The sequence below is a fragment of the Apostichopus japonicus genome, chromosome 21 (genome assembly GCF_037975245.1).
Source record: "Apostichopus japonicus isolate 1M-3 chromosome 21, ASM3797524v1, whole genome shotgun sequence".
Lineage (NCBI taxonomy): Eukaryota > Metazoa > Echinodermata > Holothuroidea > Aspidochirotida > Stichopodidae > Apostichopus > Apostichopus japonicus.
In genome coordinates, this window is record NC_092581.1 from 15,588,058 (window position 1) to 15,614,214 (window position 26,157).

At 37.1% G+C, this 26,157-nt stretch overlaps 2 protein-coding genes across 3 annotated transcripts; one reads left to right on the forward strand and one right to left on the reverse strand.

Annotated features, from left to right (window-relative positions):
* Positions 1 to 499: 499 nt before the first annotated feature.
* LOC139962621 (quinone oxidoreductase-like protein 1) lies at positions 500 to 10,182 on the reverse strand. The gene is made up of 10 exons (XM_071962769.1): positions 9,903 to 10,182; positions 9,336 to 9,486; positions 8,353 to 8,466; positions 7,722 to 7,852; positions 6,970 to 7,081; positions 5,787 to 5,888; positions 5,282 to 5,415; positions 4,406 to 4,511; positions 3,640 to 3,685; positions 500 to 2,435 (listed from the first exon to the last, which is right to left on the reverse strand). The coding sequence occupies exons 1-10, from the start codon at positions 9,969 to 9,971 to the stop codon at positions 2,339 to 2,341; spliced, it is 1,062 nt and encodes a 353-aa protein (XP_071818870.1). The 5' UTR covers positions 9,972 to 10,182; the 3' UTR covers positions 500 to 2,338.
* Positions 10,183 to 11,332: 1,150 nt separating this feature from the next.
* On the forward strand, positions 11,333 to 25,708 carry LOC139962617 (protein GDAP2 homolog). Of its 2 annotated transcripts, none has more exons than XM_071962762.1 (12): positions 11,333 to 11,492; positions 13,263 to 13,417; positions 15,289 to 15,431; positions 16,208 to 16,361; positions 17,720 to 17,808; positions 18,736 to 18,812; positions 19,786 to 19,942; positions 20,694 to 20,868; positions 21,354 to 21,507; positions 21,715 to 21,909; positions 22,640 to 22,783; positions 23,796 to 25,708. In XM_071962762.1, exons 2-12 carry the CDS (start codon positions 13,266 to 13,268, stop codon positions 23,853 to 23,855), a joined length of 1,500 nt encoding a protein of 499 aa, XP_071818863.1. In that variant the 5' UTR covers positions 11,333 to 11,492; positions 13,263 to 13,265; the 3' UTR covers positions 23,856 to 25,708. The 2 variants fall into 2 exon arrangements, with proteins under 2 accessions (XP_071818863.1, XP_071818864.1); XM_071962763.1 differs by having other exon boundaries at positions 11,335 to 11,496.
* The last annotated feature ends 449 nt before the right edge of the window (positions 25,709 to 26,157 follow it).

Sequence of the window (26,157 nt, forward strand, 5' to 3'; positions counted from 1 at the left end):
CCCCCAATCACTCCCTTTTCCTTTAGTGTCACACAGTTTGGTATGTCTTGTTTGACACTTTTTCTCCATGAAACTCATTTTTCCTGACTACAACACTGATCATTTTTACTTCACCTTTGACATTTTATACCGCGTTCCTCGCCACGATCACTGAATCATCCATTCCTTCCACGGGAATGGTGCCAGTCAGTAGCAGATCCAGTGGGTATTGGGGGTGGGGGGCGGGGCTAAACACACCCTTTCTCAAACCCTCTCAATAGTAGAAAATATAAAGTAGTTTAATTGCACAACCTTGCTTGTAGACCTACTTTATAGTCTAAAATATGCGTTAGCATGCACCAATAAGCTGTTACTGTTTAAGTAATCCCGTTAATGCAAGCATCGACAACCGTCATTTCACAATTAATGTAAATCTCATTTCAACATCAAAACTAACAAACCGATAACACCTGTCTTAGGTAGTCAAAAAGCTCAGAAAAAGCACTCAATAACAAGAACATTTATTATCAGCTCTACCAAATATATTTCAAAATGTTTGTAATACTAATAATGACAAATCATATATTTATTATGAAAGTATATATGAAAGTAGCAAGTTTGTTCTCTTTCTCATGTGTGGATTTGAACTAAAACCAGAATGCAATAAATGCACTGAGGTTCTGATAATTTTTTTTTCTTTTTCCATCAGCTTCATATATAATTCCATAAACTTACAAACGCCATGCTCAACCAGACACGAGATTCGATTCACTCGAGTAGCTACTGCCACGTTTGGAATGCAGGACAGAAGTACTTCTACTCACAAAAATATTAACATTTAGTGACAACAAGAGTACAAGTACTTCAGTCCATAATTCCATATTTCATTATTTTTCCAGTAGTTTTTGTTTTTTCCAGTAAAGCTGCTAAAAGACTGCCATATAGCTGTATCTGTCAAATTTTAGGTTTGTAGCGAATCTGCATTCATACCTCTATTCTAGCTATTCATATTGTATTCATATGCATATTCATATTGTATTCATATTCATATCGTATTCATATTATATACATATTCATATTGTATTCATATTCATATTGTATTCCTAGTTAACTATACTAACACTCACCCGTTGTGGACTTGTACTCGTATTTGACACATTTGAAAACTTCCATGAAGGGCAAGGTTTAGTACTTGCACTCATTCTCATAGTGTTTTACACATACTTGTACTCATGCTTTGCATTTGAGGTACACGTCTGTTTTAAACAGTCCCTCCTCCCCCCTCCCCCTATCCCCCCTGGAATAACAGTCATCATGAAAGCTTTAAACATGTGCTCTGCTATTTCTGTAAAAAGCTCAAATATTATTCTGTAATCTACTTAGTCCATTTGTAGTCTATTTGTATTTGTAGTTTGTTTGTATTTGTAGTTTGTTTGTATTTGCAGTTTGTTTGTATTTGTAGTCAGTTTGAAACTATAAGTCTATTTGTATATATAAGTCTATTTGTATCCAGCCAGAGGAACCAGCGGGCTGTGAATTGTCAAATACTTATAACAGAACATATGTGCACTGTGCTTTACAATAGTGTACATGCAGCTACTGTTCACAAATAGGATGAAACCAGAATTTTGACATCCTTTCTTACAGAATACCTATTCCAGAATGTGAAAGTTATGAATATTCACAATCAACAACAATGCAAAGCAACTTGCCCATTGGATAACTTAATGACTTTGACTCAAGTTAACATATACCACCAAGTCACCTATCTCCATAGCAACAAAAACTATGACACATCGTAGTTTGAATATTAGACTAACCGCTTCCACAGCACTTAGACATGGGGGTGACCAGATGACCATCGCTAATCTCTGCTGCACTGTCCTCCATCTGGCAAGAGCTCTTGCCGGGACCTATCTGTCTTTGGCATTCCTAATGAAACCAAAGGTCTGAACCAAAACCAACAATCAAACGTTTGATACTTTACAGAGTCCTACAGACTACAAACTTTTAATAACTCCACATCGATGTATACACTGGACTGGTTTTAGATTACAAAACATGTATATACGCATAGGTATGTAGCCTATTTACCACTTTGCAAACAACAAGCACAAATTCATTACATTTAGTATTATCGTTTTGTGTTGTAGTATTAATATTGTCACATGTTTAACCTGGTTTCCCAGAAACTTTGAAACATTGCTCACAGCTAGCAGCCATGCCACCAGGTTGTCATGATGTCATCTCCTTGGGTTGTCGACCATGTGTCCTCCATTTTGATGTGGTATCAGTGGTCACCCTACTTAGACACCCTGGCACCATGAATTGGCTTTTCTCTTCTTCGTCGTTAATCTAATTACAACTCCACCACTACTTTTCCGATAGATTTCTCTCTCGTCCTTTGGTACCAGATGGGAATTTGATCGAGAGCAATTCTTTGAGATATTGTTGGCCTGAAATAAATAAAAAATAATAAAATAAAAAAAACATTGAATCAACTGTTGTGCTTTTGCAACACAAATTTTTGTCTCACCAACAATAAACTGACACAATTTGTTTGCTTGTTTGTGGTATTTACGTCTGGAGAAATTCAGTTGCATTACAAAACAAACATCAACACTTAAGATTTGAAAATGATGACAGGTTAAAGTAAATGCTACGCAGGGAATCATTTATCCAGTACGCCATCGCTAAATTTTGTTTGCTCCCTTTGATTTTTCACCATCGCCCATCAGGTTCCCAAAATTTCTGTGGGGGGGCACTCTGCCCCCCCTTGCCCCCCGTTGGCTACGCCACCGTATTGACATAGGTTAAAATAAATGCTTATCCAGTAAGCAACCGCTAAATGCTATGTAAAATGGTCAAACTGCGATACAAGTGCAAAGATGTACAGCAGTGTCCTTTTTTTAAATTTTAACACAGGGACATTATTATACAGAGAAAAAGCTCAGAGTTTGCAAATCTGCTACAGAATATTTGAACACTAAAACAATACCCTGCTATTCAATAATATGTATGTAGCATTATCATTACATGGTGCCTCCCATGCAAATTTGAAGTGGACAATTGGATGCAACTATTTCAGTGAAAACAAAAGATCAAATTCAGTGCGCTTATAAAATGACGATACATCGGATTGCTTCAAGTTTTGTATTAAAATAATTAAACAAATTGTTTCAATTTCAAAATTTGTCATGGACAATATTAAAGCAGAGTACAAAGAAATTTTAAGTAGGCCATCTGTTATCAGACTTTTGTCTTGGTCAACACCGCCAAAAATGTTTTGGAGACGGCAAAAAAAAAGAAAAGAACCGAAGCTGTTTGGTTATTTATAGTAACTGACTAATGTTTCCTGTACCTTGATCATATCATTAATGTTTCAGTATTATTCCACCTGCTTGTCACATTTTCAACACAAACTTGCACCTTTTTAACGGGTTATCCTGGTTTCTTGGACGTTTATCTAATTGACACATTCATAGAATATTCATTTATTCATTTCATTCAAATACATTAATTAATTCATTCCTTAATTCAAATTCATTCATTCATCCATACATCCATCTATTCATTCAAATTCACTCATCTATTCAGATTAATCTTTCTATGAATCACACAGGCATTATTACCAAAAACCAAAAAATGATTTAAACTTACCTTATGTGACCGCCTGCAAGTTTCTCCATGGTATCCTGAAGTATATCTAGATGTACCCTCAGTCAAGGGGAAATTTTTGTTTCAAATCGATAAAAAACATATTCTCTTCAAAGTACTTGAAATTGTGATCTGTAGTTAAAATTAACATCGTTTGCAGTATTTTCTGGAATTCTTAACACCCACACAAGTCAACCACGACAACAGATTTGATAATAAAGAATTTAATCAGTTTTGAACTGGATAAAAAATGGCAGATGGGACATGGGAGAATCAACTATAGAGGGCGGTATACTTAAATCTAAAATCAAAAAGAAAGAAAGAAGGAAAGCAGAATTTCTTTGGTATAGAAAATAATCTCAGTTGGATCTTTTTCAAAGGGAAACGGATGAAAAACTGATTACTGTTTAATAGAGCCTCTTCACAGCTTTTCATTAGTAACTAAACACATCTTTGACTCCCCCAACCCCCCTCCCCCTCCCCCACCAAAGGTTCTCTACATAATCTGGATTTGAGTACTTTGTGCTCTATTCAACTAAATACTGTGTATAGTGACTTGGAGTGAGCACTAACATTTGCCAAATTAGTAGTTGTGAATTGCTTGATAAGAACAACTAGCACTACTGTAAGGGTGTGTGAAGAGGGGCAGGGGGTGGAGGGAATTTGATGCTATGAAAGCTGTAGAGGATTAGGAATTCATTCTAGGTTGGAGAGGATGCAGTACTGCATGTGGAATATTTTTTCCTGATTATCTGTACGAAAAGGATACGGAGATATCTTCCTTGTTGAGATGACGACAATGTCCAAACGTCAGGATTTAAAAAATGTAGACTGGCGCCCTTTAAGAAGAGAAGCTTGGAATCTGGTGGGTCCAGCTAAAGGATAATGTAAATAGAAGGAAAACAATAAACATGACGAGGAATGATGAGGCATGAAAGGGTCAACTGAAGGCAGCATGTGACTTAAGGGGTAATCAGGCAAGTTACGACTCTGTCTGTGTTATCATTTACATTATTCGTTGAACTATCAACTGAATAATCTATGTGCACAATACATCCAATTATTAATATCATTGCTTGCATATAATCATAGGAAATATTCTTTTTTCCTGAAGGATATATGTGAAGGCAATGTATTATTTTCTTCATGGAAATGCATTTTTTTGCTTCTGATATTTCCTGATATTATTTAGCCTAAATATGGTAATGAAGTGAATGTTTATAGTACGGAATACACATTTGAAGACCAATATGGCTTTGACTGGTAGAACAGACTTTTCTGAAAATTTCTTTAAGCAGCAATCAGCCTGCTTTGAAACAAAAATGTTGATCTCATAAATGTGGACATAAAACAAAACGTGATTGAATCTGAAGCAACTGCAAAAGATTTCTGCTAAACTTAACACGCAATACTTTCCGAACTGTAATTCAGCATATTTGTGTGACAGTTTGCCAAAAGTTGTCTGTCCAGTTTCAACAAAAGTAAACCCATTCACAGGACAATAATCTGTTAGTTAAATGTTAGTAAAATGAGAGCACTGGTGATTAAAACAGAAAGCAGCTGCTTTGTGCACTCATCATTTGTTCAATGTAAGGGCAGGGGGGGGGGTGGGCTAGTCAATTGCATGAAATGAGTCAGCACTTACTTGCAAGTCACTCTGAGCAGTGATCCATCTACCACCAACAGCCAGACAGGAAATTATTTCATGTTTACTAGGCAGTGGGGAGGTCTTGACTGGATTCAATCCTTCCTCTTTAAAGTCATTTGGAAACATATTTACTACGATCAAAAAAACAAGAAGAAAAAGTATTAACCATAACAACTCCACATATTACTCATGGTAATTAATTCATATAATTGAAACCTTGTTGCAGAGTGATACAAAAAAGGTCATCATTTCCTTTTGTTGCATCATTGTGGTGCAGTAAGGGGTGAGGTAAGGGGGGGAGATGGGTTCATAAATGGAATCTTTTAGTCACAAGAGAATGAGTAAACTGCTACAGGACTAAGATGGTTTATATGCACGTCTTGTACACAGAACATTTGTATCCTTCCTCATAATACACAAAACCGTTCGACTAACACGTTAGACTAACACGCTTGTTATGCAATTATCTAATCACTAAATAAAACACCCTGGCTGCAATTACCTCCACTATCAAGTACGCAGTCAACACCCAATCCACCTGTCTCTTCGAGACATTCGTTTAAGATGGCAAACTTGTTCTGCCCTCCAATCTCGATGACGTGAGCTGTTTTTCGGGGAAAACAAAAGACATTAATCGTTGATTAGGAACACAACCTTCCCGGATTGAACCTTGACAGTTACAAAATATTTGTTGGAAATTACACCAGTTGCACTTTGATAATGTTTGTCCTATTTTCATCATCAACCTATCAACAACTGTTGTTCCTGCATTCTTGCAGGAAAGAGTCTTTCATGGCCAAAATAATACAGGCTAAAAAGTGGAGCAAATCCCAGACATTATATTAGTTTATATGATACCGTTGTTGAAGTGAACAATAAGCTAGTTCACAGATATCATCTGTGCATGTGTTGTTCTTGTCTGTGACCTTTCGTTACAGGTCAATAGGTATTCAACCATTCACTGCAATGTTTCACGACTGCGCAATGTTGCGCAACATTGTAAGTCAATTAGGGTATCTATTTCAACTAAACTGTTTCTTCTTGGAAACAAAACCATTTCCAAGCAGGTTTTGGAAATTGAAGACATGTTTTTTATATGATCCTCCTCGGCCCAGGTAACCTGTCCACTACTAACGACTGAATATTGAATAAATTTATGTGTGGTATGTTTGTGTGCAAATACTGATGTGTTGCAGAACCTGTGGGTAACCTAGTCTGTCAAATGGCAGTGAAGGTTTAATGTCAATTTTCTCAAAAAATCATTTGACTAGCGAGTCTTTCACAGTCTATTATCATGAATTGATAGTTCTTCCTATATAACTTTCCAATAATTTGAAGTATCGTGCCGTGATAGATGTACCCGTTTCCTCACATGTTAGTGTACAATACATACATCACTGTATAAGAATCACATAAATGTTTATGTACGAAAGTTTTGTACTGTTACCCATTGACCATCTGACCTATTGCGCAATACTCCTCTATGTAGTGACTCCGAACTAGCTAATATGACCAAAACCATCGATAAAATGCTAAAAACGCAAGGTAATTCATATGGAGCATATCATGAGCACAATACTTTAGATCTAACTCTTTCTATCTTTTATGGTATTTCTTGTCTAGTCTTTGAAAGATTCATGACTGTATTGAATAACCATGAGCAGATGAATATGCATGTGACTTACATACTTTAGATCTAAGACTTTCTAAATGTGACCTTTCATCTTCTGTACTGGCTATGGCGATGACCTTTGCACCCCACTGGCTGGCAAGCTGAATGGCAATGGACCCAGCACCCTGTGCAGTAGTTACAAATCAAGATAACCTTTGAATGTTCAGAATGTCATTTAATATCAAGTTAAGCAAGCAATCAGCAAAATTTTGATTAAAATTTTCAAGTAAGGATTTTAACTAAGGATTTACTTGGTTAAGGATGTGTTGACATGAGGAAAAGTGACTATGTCTGACATAAAGTAACAAATTGATGGGGGTTACGCCAAATGTTTTACAACAATCATAATAATCATAATATTTAATATTAATAACAATAATAATAATATTAATTATAATAAAAATAATGATAATAACAACAATAATAATAATAATCATAATGAACATTTGTAATGTGCTGTTATCCATCAAAAGACGCTCATGGCGCAGTGAAACAACTGAGAGAGCGAGGGCAAAGCAAGTAACAGACAAACAATAAGATAATGAAAAGGTAAAAAGTCAATTAGAAGACGTTAAGTTCTGGAAAGAGATGAGTTATCAGAGCAGACTCGAAGGAAGGAGGTGAGAGTTTGATGAATGTAAAACAAAGGATAACAGGCAACTGTGTGACAATTATAAATGTAGTAACATGACATTGTTGTGAACTGCATCTATAGATCACATGATGGTAATTTTAACAGCTGCCCCTCTGCAGATAATGCTTTACCTTGATGCCGGTCACCAGGATCGTTTCACCGGCGCAGATTCTACCAAGGTAATGCAGAGCCGTGTATGAATTGACCGCATCTCCGACCACCGCTGCGGCGTCAGAAAATTTTACGTCTTTAGGCTTGACCACTGAGAAATGGAGGAGAGGGTTGAATGTCAAGCTGTTATTAAACATGTCAAATGTCGACAGAAATTAAAAACAGAAAGGATAGCAGAACAGGTAAACATCTGAGATCTAAAAGAAAGAACGTAGAAGCCAGAATTAAACCTAGATGCAGACTAGTCTGGTGATTTAATAGTGAATGCAGAAAGCAATAGTTTGACTTATCTCTCAAGTTGAGGTTTGTCTTGGGAAGGAAATCATTTAAGCACATTCTTGGAGGACATAAAAGTGGATTACATTTCCATGTCCTTTGCCCATACCATATGAGTGTAGTACTACCACAGGGCCCAGATGTAGGTGTAGGTCAGATGGAGGCAGATGACCACCCAATTATTTTTTACAGAAGTGTTTTACACATGAACATAGTCCCTAGATAGACAGTAATTTCGAAGCCACAGAACATTTGTCCCAGGTTGTCAAACACTTGTCCTCCCTTCTACAGATAAATTATAACCCTAAGTGTTACCTAGGTCGTGCTCATTGACAGGGCAGAACTCCGCACATCCAGAGCAGTTAGCATCCAGGGGCAAGATTCCAACCACTTCCTCTCCTTGTTTGAAGCGGGTGACATTAGCACCGACTGAAAACACAGAGAATTTATATTACATTAGCAAAGACTCAATGGATGGCAGATAACCTAAAATTAGCAGTCTATATTAAGAAAGTGTAGTATTTGTACTATGATTAAAAGAGTAGAGCGCCACCAGTCGGGGGGCAATAAATCAAGTAAATCTGAGTTATTTTTTCTTTGTTTCAGACAGTTATAATCGCACTGTCTGGATAAAGACATACTGTAAAGACTTTAGTTATGAGTTAACTGTATCTATAGTTACACTTATACCTACATAGTAAAACAGGGTAGCAAAGTCATGGTATTAACAACAACATTAGCAAATGTCTATATGTTCAGAAAAAACAGAAGTTATTTGACAGTATCTTTAAGATAAATAAACAACATGATAATAATATAATCGCTGAGTTGAAAAGTTTCAGACCTTCTCACAATTTCACAGATATACTGACATTACTGAATACAAACTACTGTACTGCTGTACACAACAGTTTCTGTGCAAGTGTATTTGATGACAGGAGAGGCCTAGCTACAAATGCAAGGCTAAAATGATACTGAGCACATTGGGTATCAGGGGGAGGCTTATGGTGATATTGGCCATGGGCAAAGCAAAAGATTCAATGCATCCCCTCTTACTGAGGCATAGCCAGCAATCAAAACGCGACAAGAGGCCCTTGTCAAGATTTAGTCCCCTTATGAATACAATTCATCTACCTTACATATGGGTAATGCCAAAAGTACCGGAACAAAACTTGGATTTGATCAGGTGGCTATAGAAGCTAGTCCCCTCCTCCTACCATTACAAATGTTCTGGGCCCTTGGGCACTATCTGATTGCCGGACTGTTCAGATCTTCAAGTAAGAAAAATGAGTAATGACCTTCTTTAACAATTCCAGAAATTTCTCTTCCAATTGGTATCCTCTGTTGGGATATCCCTAATTCTTGGAGAACCTGAAAATCTGGAACACTCAGAACACTGGCTTTTACTTGCACAAGAACTCCCTCAGCACTCAGGTCAGGTATGGACTCCTGAAAGATAAATTTTGCATGAAAATCATTCTTAATAAAAATCAGCATATTTCCTTATAAAATTAACAGTATTAAAACACATGCTATAGCACAAACATTTTTGTCTTCATGTAGCTTGTTCACTTACTGAAATGACTGGCAAAAGAAGACCTAGAACAAGTTATCCCAGCCTAGTCCCACCCAATGTAGAAATTAGAATGTCTGCCGACGCCTCCTCAAAATTTTCATAAGCTTTGGTACATTTATTGCATAATTTTTTATGTCTATAATTGTAACTAATGATTTTGCTGGCTTTTAACCACAAACTGTACATTAAATTTAAATTAACGTTAGTATTTGTTAGTATTACAAATCTTGCCTGGGACTAGGCCTTAGTTTAAACGTTTGTAGCAGCCTATCCTACCTGCCCTACTTACATCATTGCTGACAATTGGTTCCCGCATACCGGTGTCACTGTCAGATTGTATCAGAGAAACCGACCTCATCTCAATTTAAAACTTGAAGTAGAAAAACCACAGACTTACTTAAAACCTATAATATAAAGGACAGTGACATAAAAGTTTGTTGGAAATAAAGAACAAGTTGGATTTTGAAAGGTCTTCACTTCGAAAAACAAGAACCGTGCACAAGCGAATGTGACAATGACACGGTGCAGTACAGCTAGCAAAAGTTCCCTTATCTCTTTACTAAAAAAAAGATCCCATCCTGAAATTGTTAGAGCCTAATCTTATCAGGGTTTCATGTCACAACAACGACAGAATCGTCAGCAATTTTATCGACAGTATCGAGTGTGGGTTTCATATCCTCTTTCAAAAGAACCTAAGAGATTGATATAACTGGAATGATAAAGAAAACCGGTTTCGTTTCAGTAAACATGATATACCTCTCCAGGAAATGGGAATGCAGATCAATATGAAATGCAGCCCAATGTGTGATCGGTTGTTGCATCAGTCACAACATTGTACTTTGGTACATAAAAACAGCGCTCAGTTTATCCCGTACAACATCAATTGTATTTTGGCATGTTAAGTATTAATAACGGGAAAATAGAAAAAGGTAGGCCGTGAGCAGATCTAGTCATTTTCCGCGATATGAATTCTCCGTGGCAGAAATTGAAACAACTTGAGCTATTATCTGAGCAGCATTCATCACATAAAAAAGGTCAAGGAGTTATGTGGGTCCCCCGAGACATGGGTGCTGGCTTCAGCGATCCAATTATCTAAAAATCTTCTCTTTCAATACCGGAATCACTACATGAATATTAGATATCGAACCATAATTTCGCCTGAAAGTCTAGCTGTAATTTAAGTATTTCTACGTATGTGATATTATTTATAGGTATTGAATTCTATTTGAGCTTTGCAATTATTTTAAAATATCAGTAACAAATATAAAATACTTTTCGTATAAGGTGTCAAAATGCTATATGAAAACATCTATATACCGGTGCTATGGCCGAGAGGATAAAGGCAGTGGAGTTTGAAGCTATGAGGCTAATTAGCAATCGGGAGGTTTCTGGTTCGAAACCCGGCCGGATCATAGTAAGGTGGGTTTTTCATCCAAGAGCAATCTACGGTTGGGCCATCTGAAATGACTTTCTAGATTTGAGTTAAAAAATGTTGAGTTGGAAGCCTCCCGACGTGTAAGCTTTAATCCATGAGCCCTTGCGCGTTACTCCCACATTCGTAAATGTAAATGCTGATTATTATTATTATAGACGTCCATGGATGGCGTTACAGTAAACCGTGAAAGAAGACATGCGCAAGTGAAACACTCAGTGTTTAAATGAGGTGGCTCGATTTTCTTTGCAACACCTTCGCATGTATGTATACCAGGGATCAGATCACATGATTTAATACGGTGTAGCTACCATAGGCATAGTGTTATGATAAGCCTAAGTTAAAGTTTATACGAAAGTTACAACCATTCCATGATATTAAATAAGATGGCACTTTGAGTTGCTTTCATCAGAGTACTTCATATATTGGACCTTCGGCATTAATAACGTAAGTAAGTCCTAAAAATATGAGAGGCTTCTCTTTCTCACGTATGGAAAGTGATTCTTGCCTCTTGAGAGTCGTCGTCACTTTGCGTAACAGCCTAGGGCCTAGGCCTATACCAGGCGTAACTTAGCCTATGACTAACTTAGGCAAGGGAGGCTACGTAGCTAGGCTAGTCCTATACATGGCACTTCTGAATCTTAATGGATTAAGTTGGCAAAAATCCTACTAGAGGACATAAACGCCAACCGGGCACTACAAAGTATGAGTAAGAGTGTTAGTTATTAGATAACAAAACAAGAGTTCGTAAGTTAGTCTTTGAAATAGTCTAGACTATTTCATTTCATTATATATTTGATCCAATCACAAGGGACAAACTAAAACGAATGACAGCGAATGACCGAATGACAATTGACTTTGTACAGGGTTAATTATCATTTGCGAATGACAGCGAATGAAGGCGAATGACAACGAATGACACCGAATGACAACGAATGACAACGAAGGACAGTATTGAGAAGAGATAAAAATGATTAACGGAGTGGAGTAAATGCGGTTATTGGTTTTCTGCGCAAAAATGATTTGAGGAAAATCGCATATAACGTGGTTGCAGGGTTTTTGGTTGTATTTATGGATAGAAACCACAGGGAAAGTTTTTGTGTGAGAATGCGCTTGAGTGCTGTGCTTTTTACCTCTGTAGATTTATATAGAAAGATAACTGAAGCCGTTTCAAGATTATAGTATTGTTAGTTTCTAACAATTAATATCGGAAAAGTGACGTTAAATTTACTTTTTAAAATCAGACTTACAATTTCGCTTACTATAAGGTGCGTTTTTATTTTGTCCGTACTCCATACTTTACTAGATCTAGATACCCACAAAGTCTGAACTGTGATATCCGGTTGAAGCAAATGTCTGTGCTGTCATTACTGTCATTCGTTTTAGTCAACGCATTTTTTTTTAGTGTGTACAACATATTGTCATTCGTTATGTGTAACGCAATTGTCATTCGTTTTAGTAACACCCAATCACAAGAACAGTAGGCCTATACAAACAACAAAGTAAGAAAACACAAAGGGGATCAGGATTTACAAAAGGAAACCAAATTCCTGTAGCCCGGAGGCCTGTACACCCTTAGTTATAGGCTTAGGATAGTGTTATCTGGCAAAGTATATAGAGTATTATTGCTGTTTGATGATTGCTTCCTAGGTAGTAAGTGCTTGCACAATGTCTGATGGCAAAGCAGAACTTCTAAATTGATAACACTAGTCCAGGGTAACATTATCTTACACTTTGACTTACCCTAACACTCCTAACCTCTGTTATAAGCTTTAGACTATGCTCTGACTGAGAATGTAAGGGCTCCCAATGATGTGTTGATTTTTTATAGATAAATATAATAGTAAGAAGCTAACAGCCTAGGGTAATTTCAGTCTGGTTCATGGCTGCAGCCTGCCATGGACATTTAATAGGCTTACATATAAGCTTGTGGAAGACACATTACATATTTGAAAAGTGTTATTCTAAATAAACTGTTGCAGAATATATTCAACCTTCTTGGACGATATATAATTAAAATTAATTGGGTAATTTAAACAAAAATCCAAAATTGGAAAAAACAGTTACTGTATTAGAAAAGTTACCACAAATGCATTATTTATACAGTAAATAGTAGTAGACCTTAAGGATCTTGAAAAAGTGAATTGACCATGTATCAAATTAGCAACAATAGACCTAAATGATAACTTAGATAATTTCCCACTGCTTCCATGCCAGATCATGGATACATTGAAGTCGGCCTCAGAAGTGGTCAGTATCAAATCTTTATCAAGATGGTCGGAGATGGACATCCCGAAATACTCCCCCTCGGATCAGTTCAAAGAATCACCGTTTCCATGCAGACCAGACCTGAACCAGAAACTGAGAATAAGGTAGACTGTAGTCATCAGTTTTCCATGAAAACTTGACAACTTTTGATAGACTTAAATTGTTCTTTCTTCACCTCAATGATTTGTCTACCTTAAGCTTTGCTCTTTTTACACTGCTTGGATAATGTGCCATGAGCGTCTTTTTTTTTCTCGGATGTGGGCCCATTACAAAACATGTTCATTATAATTCTTATTAATATAGTTCTATGCAATCCTTGGTAGTCCTCTTGGATGGACCATTGGATACATAGTCAATATTTTCAATAGCTTTATGCAATCTCAGTAACTGTACGTTTGGATGGACCATTGAGTACATAGCCAGTATTTTCAATAGCTCTATGGTAGTCCTCTTCTAGCTGAACCATTGAATACATAGTCAGTATTTTCAATAGCTCTATGCAATCTTAGCAGTCCGTTTGTATGGACCATTGAATACATAGTCAGTATTTTCAATAGCTCTATGCAATCTTAGCAGTCCGTTTGTGTGGACCATTGAATACATAGTCAGTATTTTCAATAGCTCTATGCAATCTCAGTCCGTTTGTATGGACCATTAAATACATAGTCAGCATTTTCAATAGCTCTATGCAATCTTAGCAGTCCGTTTGTGTGGACCATTGAATACATAGTCAGTATTTTCAATAGCTCTATGCAATCTTAGCAGTCCGTTTGTATGGACCATTGAATACATAGTCAGTATTTTCAATAGCTCTATGCAATCTGGGTAGTCCGTTTGGATGGACCATTGAATACATAGTCAGTATTTTCAATAGCTCTATGCAATCTCAGTCCGTTTGTATGGACCATTAAATACATAGTCAGCATTTTCAATAGCTCTATGGTAGTTCTCTTGTATGGACCATTGAATACATAGTCAGTATTTTCAATAGCTCTATGCAATCTTAGCAGTCCGTTTGGATGGACCATTGAGTACATAGTCAGTATTTTCAATAGCTCTATGCAATCTCAGTAGTCTGTTTGGATGGACCATTGAGTACATAGTCAGTATTTTCAATAGCTCTATGGTTGTTCTCTTGGATGGACCATTGAATACATAGTCTTGGATGGACCATTTAGTAAATTTAGTATATAATTGTTTTTAATAGTTCTATGCAATCTGGGTAGTATTTTTGAATTGACCACTGAGAATATAGTCAGTATTATCAATAGCTCTATGCAATGTGGTTAAACCTTTTGGATGGCTTATTGAAAATATAGTTAGTGTTTTTAACAGCTCTCTGCAATCAGGATAGTCCTTTTGGATGGAATCTTGATTATTTGTCAGAATTAAGAAACTGAGGACGAGTACTTGTTTGATTGAGACAGCATATAAATTAGCCTTACTAACATTGTGTTTTTCCACAAGAATTGTTGATTGTGGCATGGTTTTCATGAGTTGAAGATGAACATTGCTTGTCATATTTAATATTGAGTATTCACTTATAATTGGGAGAGCAGAGTGAAATGATATTGTTATCTCATATCACAACAAACCCTTGAGTGACAGATTTTATGTGTTTCCATATTTCTGTGTTTTTTTCCTTAAACTGTTGTAAAATGACTCCACCACTTTGAAGTATACTCAACACATAATGCAATAATAGAAGTAGTTTTTGAATTGTACTCTTCACTTATTGTGAAATAGGATTACCATGGCAACAGCAGTGTGATAGTGGAAAATCCAAGTATTGTCATACCAGCATGTTCATCAAGATCAAGTTTTCATTCTTTATCAGCGAAAAAACTCAGAAATGGTCGGGTTTTGTGTTGTGGGCAAAATTCACTGCCCATTTGCTCTTGAAATCTTAGAACAGAACAAAATTTATTGCAGAGAAAAATGTTTGACTTATCTGATTTTGCAATGTATTTCTCAGTGAAGAAAATGGCGTTTATCTCGAGACGATGGCATTGGTTCACCCTACCAGTGAAAATCTGAGAGAGCCCAATAAATTCACAGACCAAGTCTATGAAGTAGCTGGACCAGATTTATTGAAAGAAGTTAAAAATGAAATCTTGCGTAAGTCACACACATCTAGTAATATGTTAGATTCAATTGTTTAATTCTTACCCGTAAAATGATGATTTAGCCTGTAAATTTATTGCTGTCAATGTTGAAATTAATTTTCTGTTAAAATGCATAAAATATTTTGAATATGTAAATTTTGTGATTAGATTTTTTAGTTTGATATATTCATTACCTGCATCAGTGTTCTATTGTGGTTCAGTGTAATACCTTATTGCCCATGTGCCATTAGATTTGTGTTCTTGTTTTCTTTTCATTTTACATAAATTACGCCATTCCTACAATGCTTATTCACTTTGTAAGCGTGCACTGATTTAGCTTCTGTTGTAGAGTAGACTCAAGGTTAATCAAACAATTTCGCTATGAGAGTGATTATTAAAACTCTGGTCAGAAGATGAAAATTTCACTGAAATCTTTGGAAACAAGCGCAAATAGCGACAATTATCCATCACTTCAAAGTTTCTCGTAGATACGAAAATGAAGGAGATCGTGCAGGAAGTATCTCTGTGTATCTGACTGGATTGAAGTTTCGAGATATTCTATCCTCCTAAATCTACCACCCAACCTCTTCCTTGCTCTTACAACCATCATGCAATAAAATTAATCTACTCCTTAAACACCTGTAGAACTTATAGAACAGCCCTTGGAAGACTGTTCAAGCCTATTAAAATGACTGATTGGTTGTAATTTGGACTTTGATAGTAACTTCAACTGATTCGAGATTTCCTCCTCCTCCTCCTCTTCCTCCTCCTCCTTCTCAAATTCTTCAGATTGCAGGACGGGCGATGCGGTCCTCACCAAGGGTTACCACTTACGAGCAAGGTACCTGATACATACGGTCGGTCCGAGGTTTAACATCAAATACAAAACAGCCGCAGAGAGTGCCCTCTATAACTGCTACAGGCAGACACTCCTTCTAGCCAAGTAAGTTAAAACTTTGTCGATATATAGCGTGGTGTGTCATTCATGTGTAGCAGGGTTTGTTTTCGTACTGCTGGTAAGGATAGCGTAAATGTTTGAAGTGATCAAAAGCAAGGCAAGGAGGTAGTACAAGGTAATTTCTTTCTGGCTGTGGATGTCATGATAAAAGTTTAAATGTTACAGTCAATGGCCATTGCTTTGGGCTGTGTAAACAAGAGAGTCCTTAAGAAACTCTAAAGAAACACAGCGAAGAAACACAGTGTTATTCAACATTGTTACAGAACTCTCTTGTAACAGGCAGTCAAGGAATAGTGCAAAACCAAGGCAGTTCGTACAAGTGAAAAAGATGGAGCTGGTTTACTTCAGAACTGTAGATTTGGAAGCAAGAACAAGTTAAAAGCGTGATGGCCCAGAAGTGGGTCAACAAGGGGTGTGGGGGGGGGAGGGGGATTGCAGTGTGTGAAGTTAGGTAGATGGAAAGGTCCTTGATTTGAGAGGAGACATCTTAGGTTTGTCCTGCATAGTTGCTCAAATCAGTTAATTTCACGGTTTTGGATTGTGTCATCTTTGTGCATCCATTCAGTGCTGATTAGTATCATTAAGGTCAACAGGATGTTCTTTGTTATCTTTAACAGGCCTCATTAGTTTCACTTGTAGACCTGTTTCACCATGTTCAACTGTCACAGATTACTTTATGCTGGCAAAGCTTCGATTACTATACTTGAAAAACAATGAGGAAGTGAGACCCAATTCAAGTTGCTCTTTCAACAGACACATAAATATATCCCTGTAATGATGATAAGGAAACAAAAAGGGACATCTGTCTGAGCTGACGCCTTTCTCAGAGGAATTGTGAAGCGTTTTTATGCTCTCACAAAACACGCAGGAGGGTACAGTGCAACCTGTGGGCTGCATGCAGCTGGTGCACTAGTTCCTGTAACCTGTGACGTTTTCGAACAACCTATTAATGCAACCTACGGAAGCCTAGAATTTCCGGAGCAGTGTCCTCATCCTACCATAAAATCAACTGAAACAATGCATTCAAATAATGGCTGGAAATAGAAAAAACATGAAACAATCACAGTTTGTTAATAGAGCCTACATGTGTTAGGATATATTAGCATAACAGAGATGGACAATGCAAACATGTAAACATGTAAACATTTGTAACCTTGTAAATTCTCAGACAAATTAATGGCTCCTATCTTGCCATCTTTACACTAAAGTTTTGTGGCCCACAGATTTAGAACCAAAATTTCACCGTAGCATGCACAATCAATTTTGGTTCCCGACCCCCCACCCCCCCACCCCCTGTTCTAATCTGTGAAAGCATCGTAACTTTATCTTCTTATATTATACAGAGAGAATCACATTTCATCGATTGCATTGGGTGCAATCCACACAGCAAGGAGAGGATATCCACCCGAAGAAGGAGCGCACATCGCAATAAGTAGGTCATCAAAACGGACAGTTAATACCTTTAATACATATATATGTTCTACTTTGTAGTATGGCTATGTCAAAAGTCGAGGGTCAACTTGGAATTAATTTTCAATTGAGTTTTTACTTTTGAAATAATTGTTAGACTCTGAGTTTAAACTTGATATCACCTCAAATTTCCTAAAGTGATATAATGAGGGTATTTATTATTCAACTGTAGTAAGTGAACTCAATAGTTTTACATCATTATTTCTATTTTTAATTGTTATCCTTTAACGGTAGGCAATTTATCCTGTTACAATGTTCCCCTTGTCCATTCCTCTCATTGCGCTCTGCTTTATCCTATTCTTCGGCATTTTCTGAAGTTCGCCGTGTGGTTCATTTCTATTAGCCCATCATACAACACAGAGTATTTAAGGTATGCTGCATAGTTAACCCTTTTTGGGTTCCCCCACCCCCCCCCTCCTATAAAGATGCTTTTCACTAGTGCTGACTCCCACATCCAGTAATCATTGATAGTCGAGCGGTGTGCGTGTGTTTACGACTACGGCTGATCGAGGTTTAGCCAGTTTGTAAGTCACCTCTGAACCAATCAGGCCGATCCAATATGTTATATATATCAGTTCCACAGTCAATGTCAAAAGGGCGATGGTTGTGAAGTGTGTTGCGTTTCATAACTACATCTACCCAGTTTAGACAAATGCAGCCAATCGTGATGAAATCATTTTGCATCTGATGTAAACAAGCACTGGGCATTTAATAGCAGAAAACATTGGCCTGCCTGTCAGTGTTTTGCCTATCTGCGAGAGTCAGTTGGATAGCTCTATCGGTCTCGGCAATTTATCTTAAAGTATGCTATGATTGTCGAGATGTGACTTGATTTTAAAGCAAAAAGGAGCATAGAGGATGTCACCTTTGATCTCTTTTACTTTGTCAGGAACTATCAGACGCATTCTAGAGAAACACGCAGATGCATTCGACACCATAGTGTTGACCATCAGTGGTATCGATGAGGTAAGAATGCTGCCCCCCTCCCCTTCACCCCAGGGCTGTTCAGCTTCATGAATCATGCAAAAATGCTGATTCAGTGCTCAGTATGGACAGAGTTTTAACAGGAAGAGATTATACTCGCTAAACAGCATTTAGGATTCATTCACATCTCTAGAGGCGAAGAGGTTTTACTACACATCATTGATAGGGTTCAAGCATGGATATATTAGTTGTTCCAATAATAGTTCAAGTCTTGTTAAAGAAGCTGCATTTTACTACGTGATTAAAACTTACAAACAAATGATCTCTTAGTTTCCTGAGGTTTTCACATGAAAAGGCAATTTTAGATGAGAATAAAAAAGACACGAATAGTGTTTTATACAGTGTTAGTATTCATGCAAATGTGAAGTTAGGAATCAAACCTATAACAAAAATGCTAAATAACTGAATTCATTATATAGTACAGTAGATTTAATATATATTAATTTACCTTAATTATTATTTGCTAAAGTTAATGAATATGTAAGTTGTCAGTCTTACAATGTTATTGTGAGCAAACATTAGAACACAAACTTTTTTTTCTTGTGCACTCACACCACCATGCTTCATTGGTAGGAGAGGCGTGGAGGAAGACTTTTTAGTTGTGTGCCACCCTCATTATTAAAACTCATAACAATCGATCAATATGATAGATCCATAGACGACATCTGAATCTGTTCAATCTTGGCTTAATTTATTCTGGTACTTTATGGAAATCTTTACAACATGTTTAGTATGCATTTATATCAAAGGTGAATAGTTTGTAAATTTCAGGAGGGTGGGTGGGAAGGGTGGGGGGGGGGGGGTGGGGGGGTTGGGTGGGGGGTTTGGGGGGAGGAGGAAGAGGTTAATACTTTTATTCCTGCAGTAGAGTGGATATCTGTAGCTAGTTGAAGTTATTTGTTTCTTTTCTTTCATGATTTTAAATAAATTTGTTATTTTTTTATCATGATTATAGAGTGTTTACCCGGACATTCTAAGACTCTACTTCCCCCGAAGTGAAGAAGAAGAACAGTGGGCGGTGGATCTCCTCCCAGATGACATCGGGAATGCGGACGGAGAACCATTCATCCCGGAGAGGAAGATAAGGATAACCGGCGATCCCACCAACAGAGGTGAGAATTTTATAAAAGTTTGACGTCCTCGCTGGTTTTGATTAATTTAAATCACTTTGCCTGTTGCTCGCATACAACGTTTAAGTTTTTATTCAGGACCGAAAAATATTTCAGTCGTTTAAAATCTACCCACTGCTCCTAGTTGCAAGTCAATTCAGCTATTTTCCAGCCAAATTTTTCTGCTTTGCTGGCCTTAATATTATGCTTTATTTAACACTTATGCCATAGTTTATCAATACCTGTGCATTTGTTTTGGTGGAATTAGGTAAAAGGTTCTGTTTGCTGGTACTTTAGCTTATCTTTCCCTGTAATGGTGAACATTACTGCCGTTAGATTGCAACAGGGTCCATCCAAAATGCAGGGCTGAAGGTTCAGAGCCCCTTTCGCTGTTGTGTTGCTCCTCATTTCCAAGTATTTTCAGAAGTGCTTGTTTCATTAATTTGATACAAGAGTGATTTGCTCTCCTATCCTAATAGCATATTTGAGAATGACTATAATAAGCTTTTTCAATTTTTTTGTATCCGGCAACAACGTAACATTAACATGATTAATATGGTAGCAATATATGTGTTCTCTTTTGCCAAGTATAAACAAATACTTTGTGATGATGCTGCTAAACATTGTTTTGATCAAAAACAGACTGTTACCATAGAAACATATTAGGTTGAAGCCAGCAGACATTACCATCCTGCTTTCATTGTTGCAGTACTGATTTACATGTTTTGTTTTTTTCTCTCGTTCGTTATCAAAGATGAAGATGGTGACTTTCCCTTCTCTCGTGGTATCGGTGAATCTCCTGATGACGATGAGATCAATGCCAGGGGTCACGCCTTCACCTCCGTGGAGAAAGATCCCGACGCAATCAAAGCAGCAAATATGAAAAAGAGAAAATCAGAAGAACTCTCCGATTTTGAATTGAGTCATCGGTAAGAGAGGCCTGAAGGAAGGAATTTTAGTTCTGTGCCACCCTCACTATTATAAACCTCACTATTATAAAACTGATGACAATTGATAAATATGATAGATCCATAGACGACATCTGAAACTATTCATTTTGGTCTAATTTATTCTGGTACTTTATGGATACCATTACAACATGTAAACTATGCATTCATATCAAAGGTGAATAGTTTGTTAAGGAGTTTATGTGGGTGGAGGGGGTTGGAGGGTGGGTTGGAGGGGGGAAGGGATGTTTTGGCGTGGAGGTTAACGCTTATTTTTTGCAGCAGAGAGGATGTCAGTAGCTACTTTATGATAGAAAAAATGAATTTGTTATTTATTTTGATAGGCTTCTCTTTTTATATGCATCATCAGTTAAAATGTTCTTATCATTACTGGTTATCTGGCCGATGTCTCTCTCGTGCTTGAACCCAAGGAAATAACATATCTCCCTGCGATAATTTGATAATAGGTACGAACGTCTCTTGAGGAAAGCAAGGACGGAGGATTTATCAGACTTTGCAGCTCACCGTTGTATATACCAGAGCGGAGTCGATACATTCGGTCGACCGATAATCGTCTTTGTGGCCAGAAATTTCCCCGCTACGACAGTCAATTTGGAGAAAGTAAGTTTCATTTCTCTACAAATACACATTTTTCTTTCTTCTGAGCTCTTTGTCTTGAAATTTAGAACTACATTCTTTTACATCAGAAAAGCCATCTGAGAAAAGCTCAAAGCATTAATGACGTTAAACAAGAAGATATTCTAGTTTCTTCCAAAGCTTACAACTGTTCTGAAACGGGTTTAACCGTTTATCTTGTTTACCTTTCAGGCTCTCCTTTATATAATCCACCTGCTGGATCCTGTCGTCAACAAAGATTACGTCATCGTTTACTTCCACACACTGTGCAGCTCAGCAAACCAGCCTAGTTTTTCTTGGTTAAAGACCGTTTACAATTCTCTGGACTGTAGATACAGGCTCAACTTAAAGTCTTTCTATGTTGTACACCCAACATTCTGGTCAAAGGTTAGTAAAAAAACAAAAACATCATTTCACAAGGGGTACTTTTTTATCTGGCCGTTTGAGTCGAACCCTGTCACATTAATTTGGGCAGTGTGTAAAGCCAACTTTGTTTCCAGTTGGGTATTTTTGTGCATGAAATGTGAGTTTTTAAAGCTGCCCACTTTTGTCCACATGTGGACTTCTTATCCCTACTTTAACATTCAACCGCCTGTCTCTGGTTTAGAATCTTTGCTTCCTTTCCAACCCCAATTTCATAAGCGACGGTCTTGAGTATCGTCTTGGCCTTCACGGTCCATGTTTGTTGTCAGTGGTGTTTCTGTGTTGTATCGGTTCCGGGCCTCAGCCAAAACAATGAGGAGAAAACCAACACAAGTAGACATCGTTTCAGCTTGACAGCTCTGATAATTTCCAATAGTGACTTTCTAACTTACAAAGAACGAAAAACTAAGTGTAGGTACACCAATGATACATGGAATTTTAAAGGTAGGAACAGAATTTGGTGGCGCTAGACCAGTATACAGTCTCTCAGTTGTAAGAAGTTGTTCGGTGTCTCACTTCCCGAGTAATAGGTCTATAACTTTGATATGTTTGGAAAAATTTCCAAAGCAAAATGGTGCTCAAAGATCTGACAATAAAAGTGGTTTGAAATGGGAAGTGGGCTTACAGTAGAAAAAAAACTCATCATCTACCAAAAGGAATTGAAGGTTTTGATGGTGTTTCAATCTCTCTTCAGCTACTCATTTGGTACCTAACGACCTTCACGGCTGGCATGGTCAAGGAGAAGGTCCACCTGTGCAATAATGTGCATTTTCTCTACAAGACTATCCACCCAGACCAGTTAGATATCCCACCATTTGTACTAGAACACGATATGAGGGTATGTTTATTAATCTTTCTTTAGTTAGGGCTGAAGGAAAGAGCATTCTGAAATGCTTCTCCATGCTTTCTCATAACAGCATTCAAGCTTCAAATGTATTGTGCGTTGAACTGGTGTTGTTGTGTGTGACCGCAGCATTAGATGTCGAAAATACCTGTCAAGCAACTAGAGGTTCCCTTGTGACTTCCGATCTATCATTTTAAATTAAAGCAACTTCAAAATTGGATGCTGAAATGTCGCTTGTTTTTCAAATTACTTTTTAACCCACATGAGGGCTTCATTACGTTATCTAAAACCCAAAGTTTTTGAAATTTTCTCAGGTGAGGAAATATCATCCATTTTGAAGTAATTATTACAAGACCCGATGGCTCACAGATTGAAAACCAAAGCCTGTGTATTCCCTCTTTTGACTTCCCTTTATAACTTACTCGTTGTTTTTCAAAAGAATGTGTAAAGGTAAGTTGGCCTAACGTTGCGATCCTAGCAGGATCTTCTTCAGAGGCTAAATGACACGTCAGGCCAACTTACTTTTACACATTCTCTTACACTGCTCATCCACTAAAGAGCCTGTGTAAGAGAATGTGTAAAAGGTAAGTGGGCTTGGCGTTTCGATCCTAGCAGGATCTTCTTCAGAGGTTGAATGACAAGTAACAGAAAATACAAGGGACAAAATACAAGCACAGAATACAGATAGGTTAATGAGCAGGGTGAACACAAAAGAGATTGATTTAAGCGGATTAGTTGACAAGGGAAGGAGAGAAGAAAGAAACCAACAGGGGGAAGGAGATAGGTAGGAGAAAAGGGACAAAGAGGGGATCAAGGGAAGATGGTAGGGGATTAACTGCAAAAGAACTAAGACAGCAAAATGTGGAGAAAAGAGGTGGAAACGAACCTGTTTATTGGCGCAATCATAAAACCAGAGGTCCATCAAATAATCTGTATAAAGTTCAAAGAACTAAATTTTGTATTAATAAACTTAATATCTAATATTAGTTATTCCATCATTTCACAGCAAAATCCAGTCAATTATCAGGATGACGAAAACAGCGACGGGGGCAGTCTTTCTCTGTGACCTTTGACCTCCCAAAATAACACTGTCCTACTGGATCGTTGTTTTCAACCCGGGAAGACGATTTGATTGATGCAATATAAAGGTGCTTGGAGAATAATATACAAATTAAACCTCTCGTTTTCCACATTTTTACTTAATTTCCTTTTGTTGCAGATAACGCTAAATGGAAGGTATGCGTGTATGTTGACGTGCCAATAAAGTGTGGTAGGATACAGGGTGTGGTTTTTGTACTAGCTTAAATTTCATATGACGAGGCAGTATGCTGAGTTTTGCAATGTTTATAACGGTTTAGGATCGGCTTTAACGAAAATCTTTTAAAGCGGCATTATGAGGTCGCGTTGATAATTTTTTTTCATTTTATACGCTTCAAAATACTGGAATTCCTTAACAATGCTTTTCATAAGCTTGACTAATGAAGTTTATTTCGAATGGTGTGGTGTATGTAAAAAATTGTCAAATGTTTTCATTTTGCAATATTAAAGTGTGGTTCAAGCTGATATAAAAGTGTATGAGTGATAAACTATAGAGAACTGAATGAAATTGTTAATTTCTTGCTCATAACAGGTCATCAGTATTGCCCCCTCCCCCAAATATGCTAGACAGTCTGATAATGGTCAGCCATAATCAAACTTTACCACTAATTTGGAAATGTAGTTATCCACACTGAGATAAATTCTTGAGCTGATTTGATTCCAAGGGTGATATTTTGACTTCCAGTTTTCTCTGATTCCTTTTGTAACATAATCAGCAAACATTTTCATATTAGTTATCTATTTCTATCCAAAAGTTTATATGACTTTTATAAAACTGCTTTTCACACAGTATTTGGTTTTATATTGGCAACATTTTTTGGTAAGACTTGTCTGAAGTGTACGTAAGAGATGTTATGAGATGGGTTTAATAGACAACAGTCTAAATCAAAATGATACTTCTCGTGTGCATTAAGATGTCAGTTAGCTGTGGTAACAAGCCGAGTAGATCTAACCAAGTAGGGTTGTCTTAAGTAGAAAACAAAAGACAAACTAGTCAGATTTAGTGAACTTGTCTTGAAACTAGTCAGGGTTTTTGTATTTAAGAAGTGAAGACAACAACCTGAGTAGATCTAGTGAACATGGCTCAAACCAAGTAGGGTTGTCTTAAGTAGAAAACAAAGACAAATTAATCAGGTTTAGTAAACTTGTCTTGAAATAAGAAGGATTGTCTGAATTAGAAAATAAAGACAATGAATTAATAAGTTACTAAAGTGCCATCCTTGACAAAGAATTATTGATTGGCATTAATGACCTTAGATCATTTATGGAACGACTTGTTTCAGAAATCTTAAAACCTCTTAAAAAATTAGTCTCCAAGGCTTCTATGTTAATTATCAATTGACTATATATGGTGTTGCATATTTCTGCTGTGAATTCTTCTTGTGGAGATGTATCAGCGCCCCCCCACCCCCACCCCGCCCCCCAAATTGATGTCAATTGGCTATAAAAAGTAACAATTGAAACATAAACAACATTTTCGTAGTCATACTAAGCCTACGACATTTATAAATTTCCTTCAGGTGTTTTTCACTTTTCTCACAGCAGTATAGAATAGCAGACAATAATTCCCCCTTTTTCATCTTTTGGCTAATATGACAATATTTGCTGACATTCTTTCCAACAATCCCAATCCATGAATTGATTGATTGATTGATTAATTTGGGACAATTTAAACCATTCCTATATATGAACCCGTTTAATCTTTCTTTGCAGAATTTTGTTGAAATTTCTCTTTTATTAGTCATCTGAAATATTTCAAATTATGGAAAATTTTGTCATTTCTTAATTTGCTTTGTATGATTTCAATAACCCTCTATTAAATCTTTTACTAGTGGTTAATATCACAAACATACCTAGAGCTTTTCTAAAAGTGATTGTAAAAGTTTGTTACATCGTATATGAAGCTCTGAGCGAGGCAGCTCAATGTATGACAATGGTGATTTAGATTTGGTCTTTATCACATTTTGAGAGGGGGGGGGGGTGGTGGCTTCAGGGAAACTGGTGGGGAAGGGGGTTGAAGGAGGGATGGAAGGGAGGAGGTTGAAGGGGAAGATGGGGTACAGGGTGAGTTTAGGCTGGTGTTGCATTATTAAGTGCACTTTAACACATGCATCCACAGTACCAGCTTATAACATGCAAGTCCTTTTAAGCCTATGAATTAATGGAAAAACATTTTCCGCGTTTTTTTTTTACTTTCCAGAACTAGAATTATTCCGAACTCACTCACATCAGAGCATTCCAATGACATTGTCATATTACATAAGTACTGT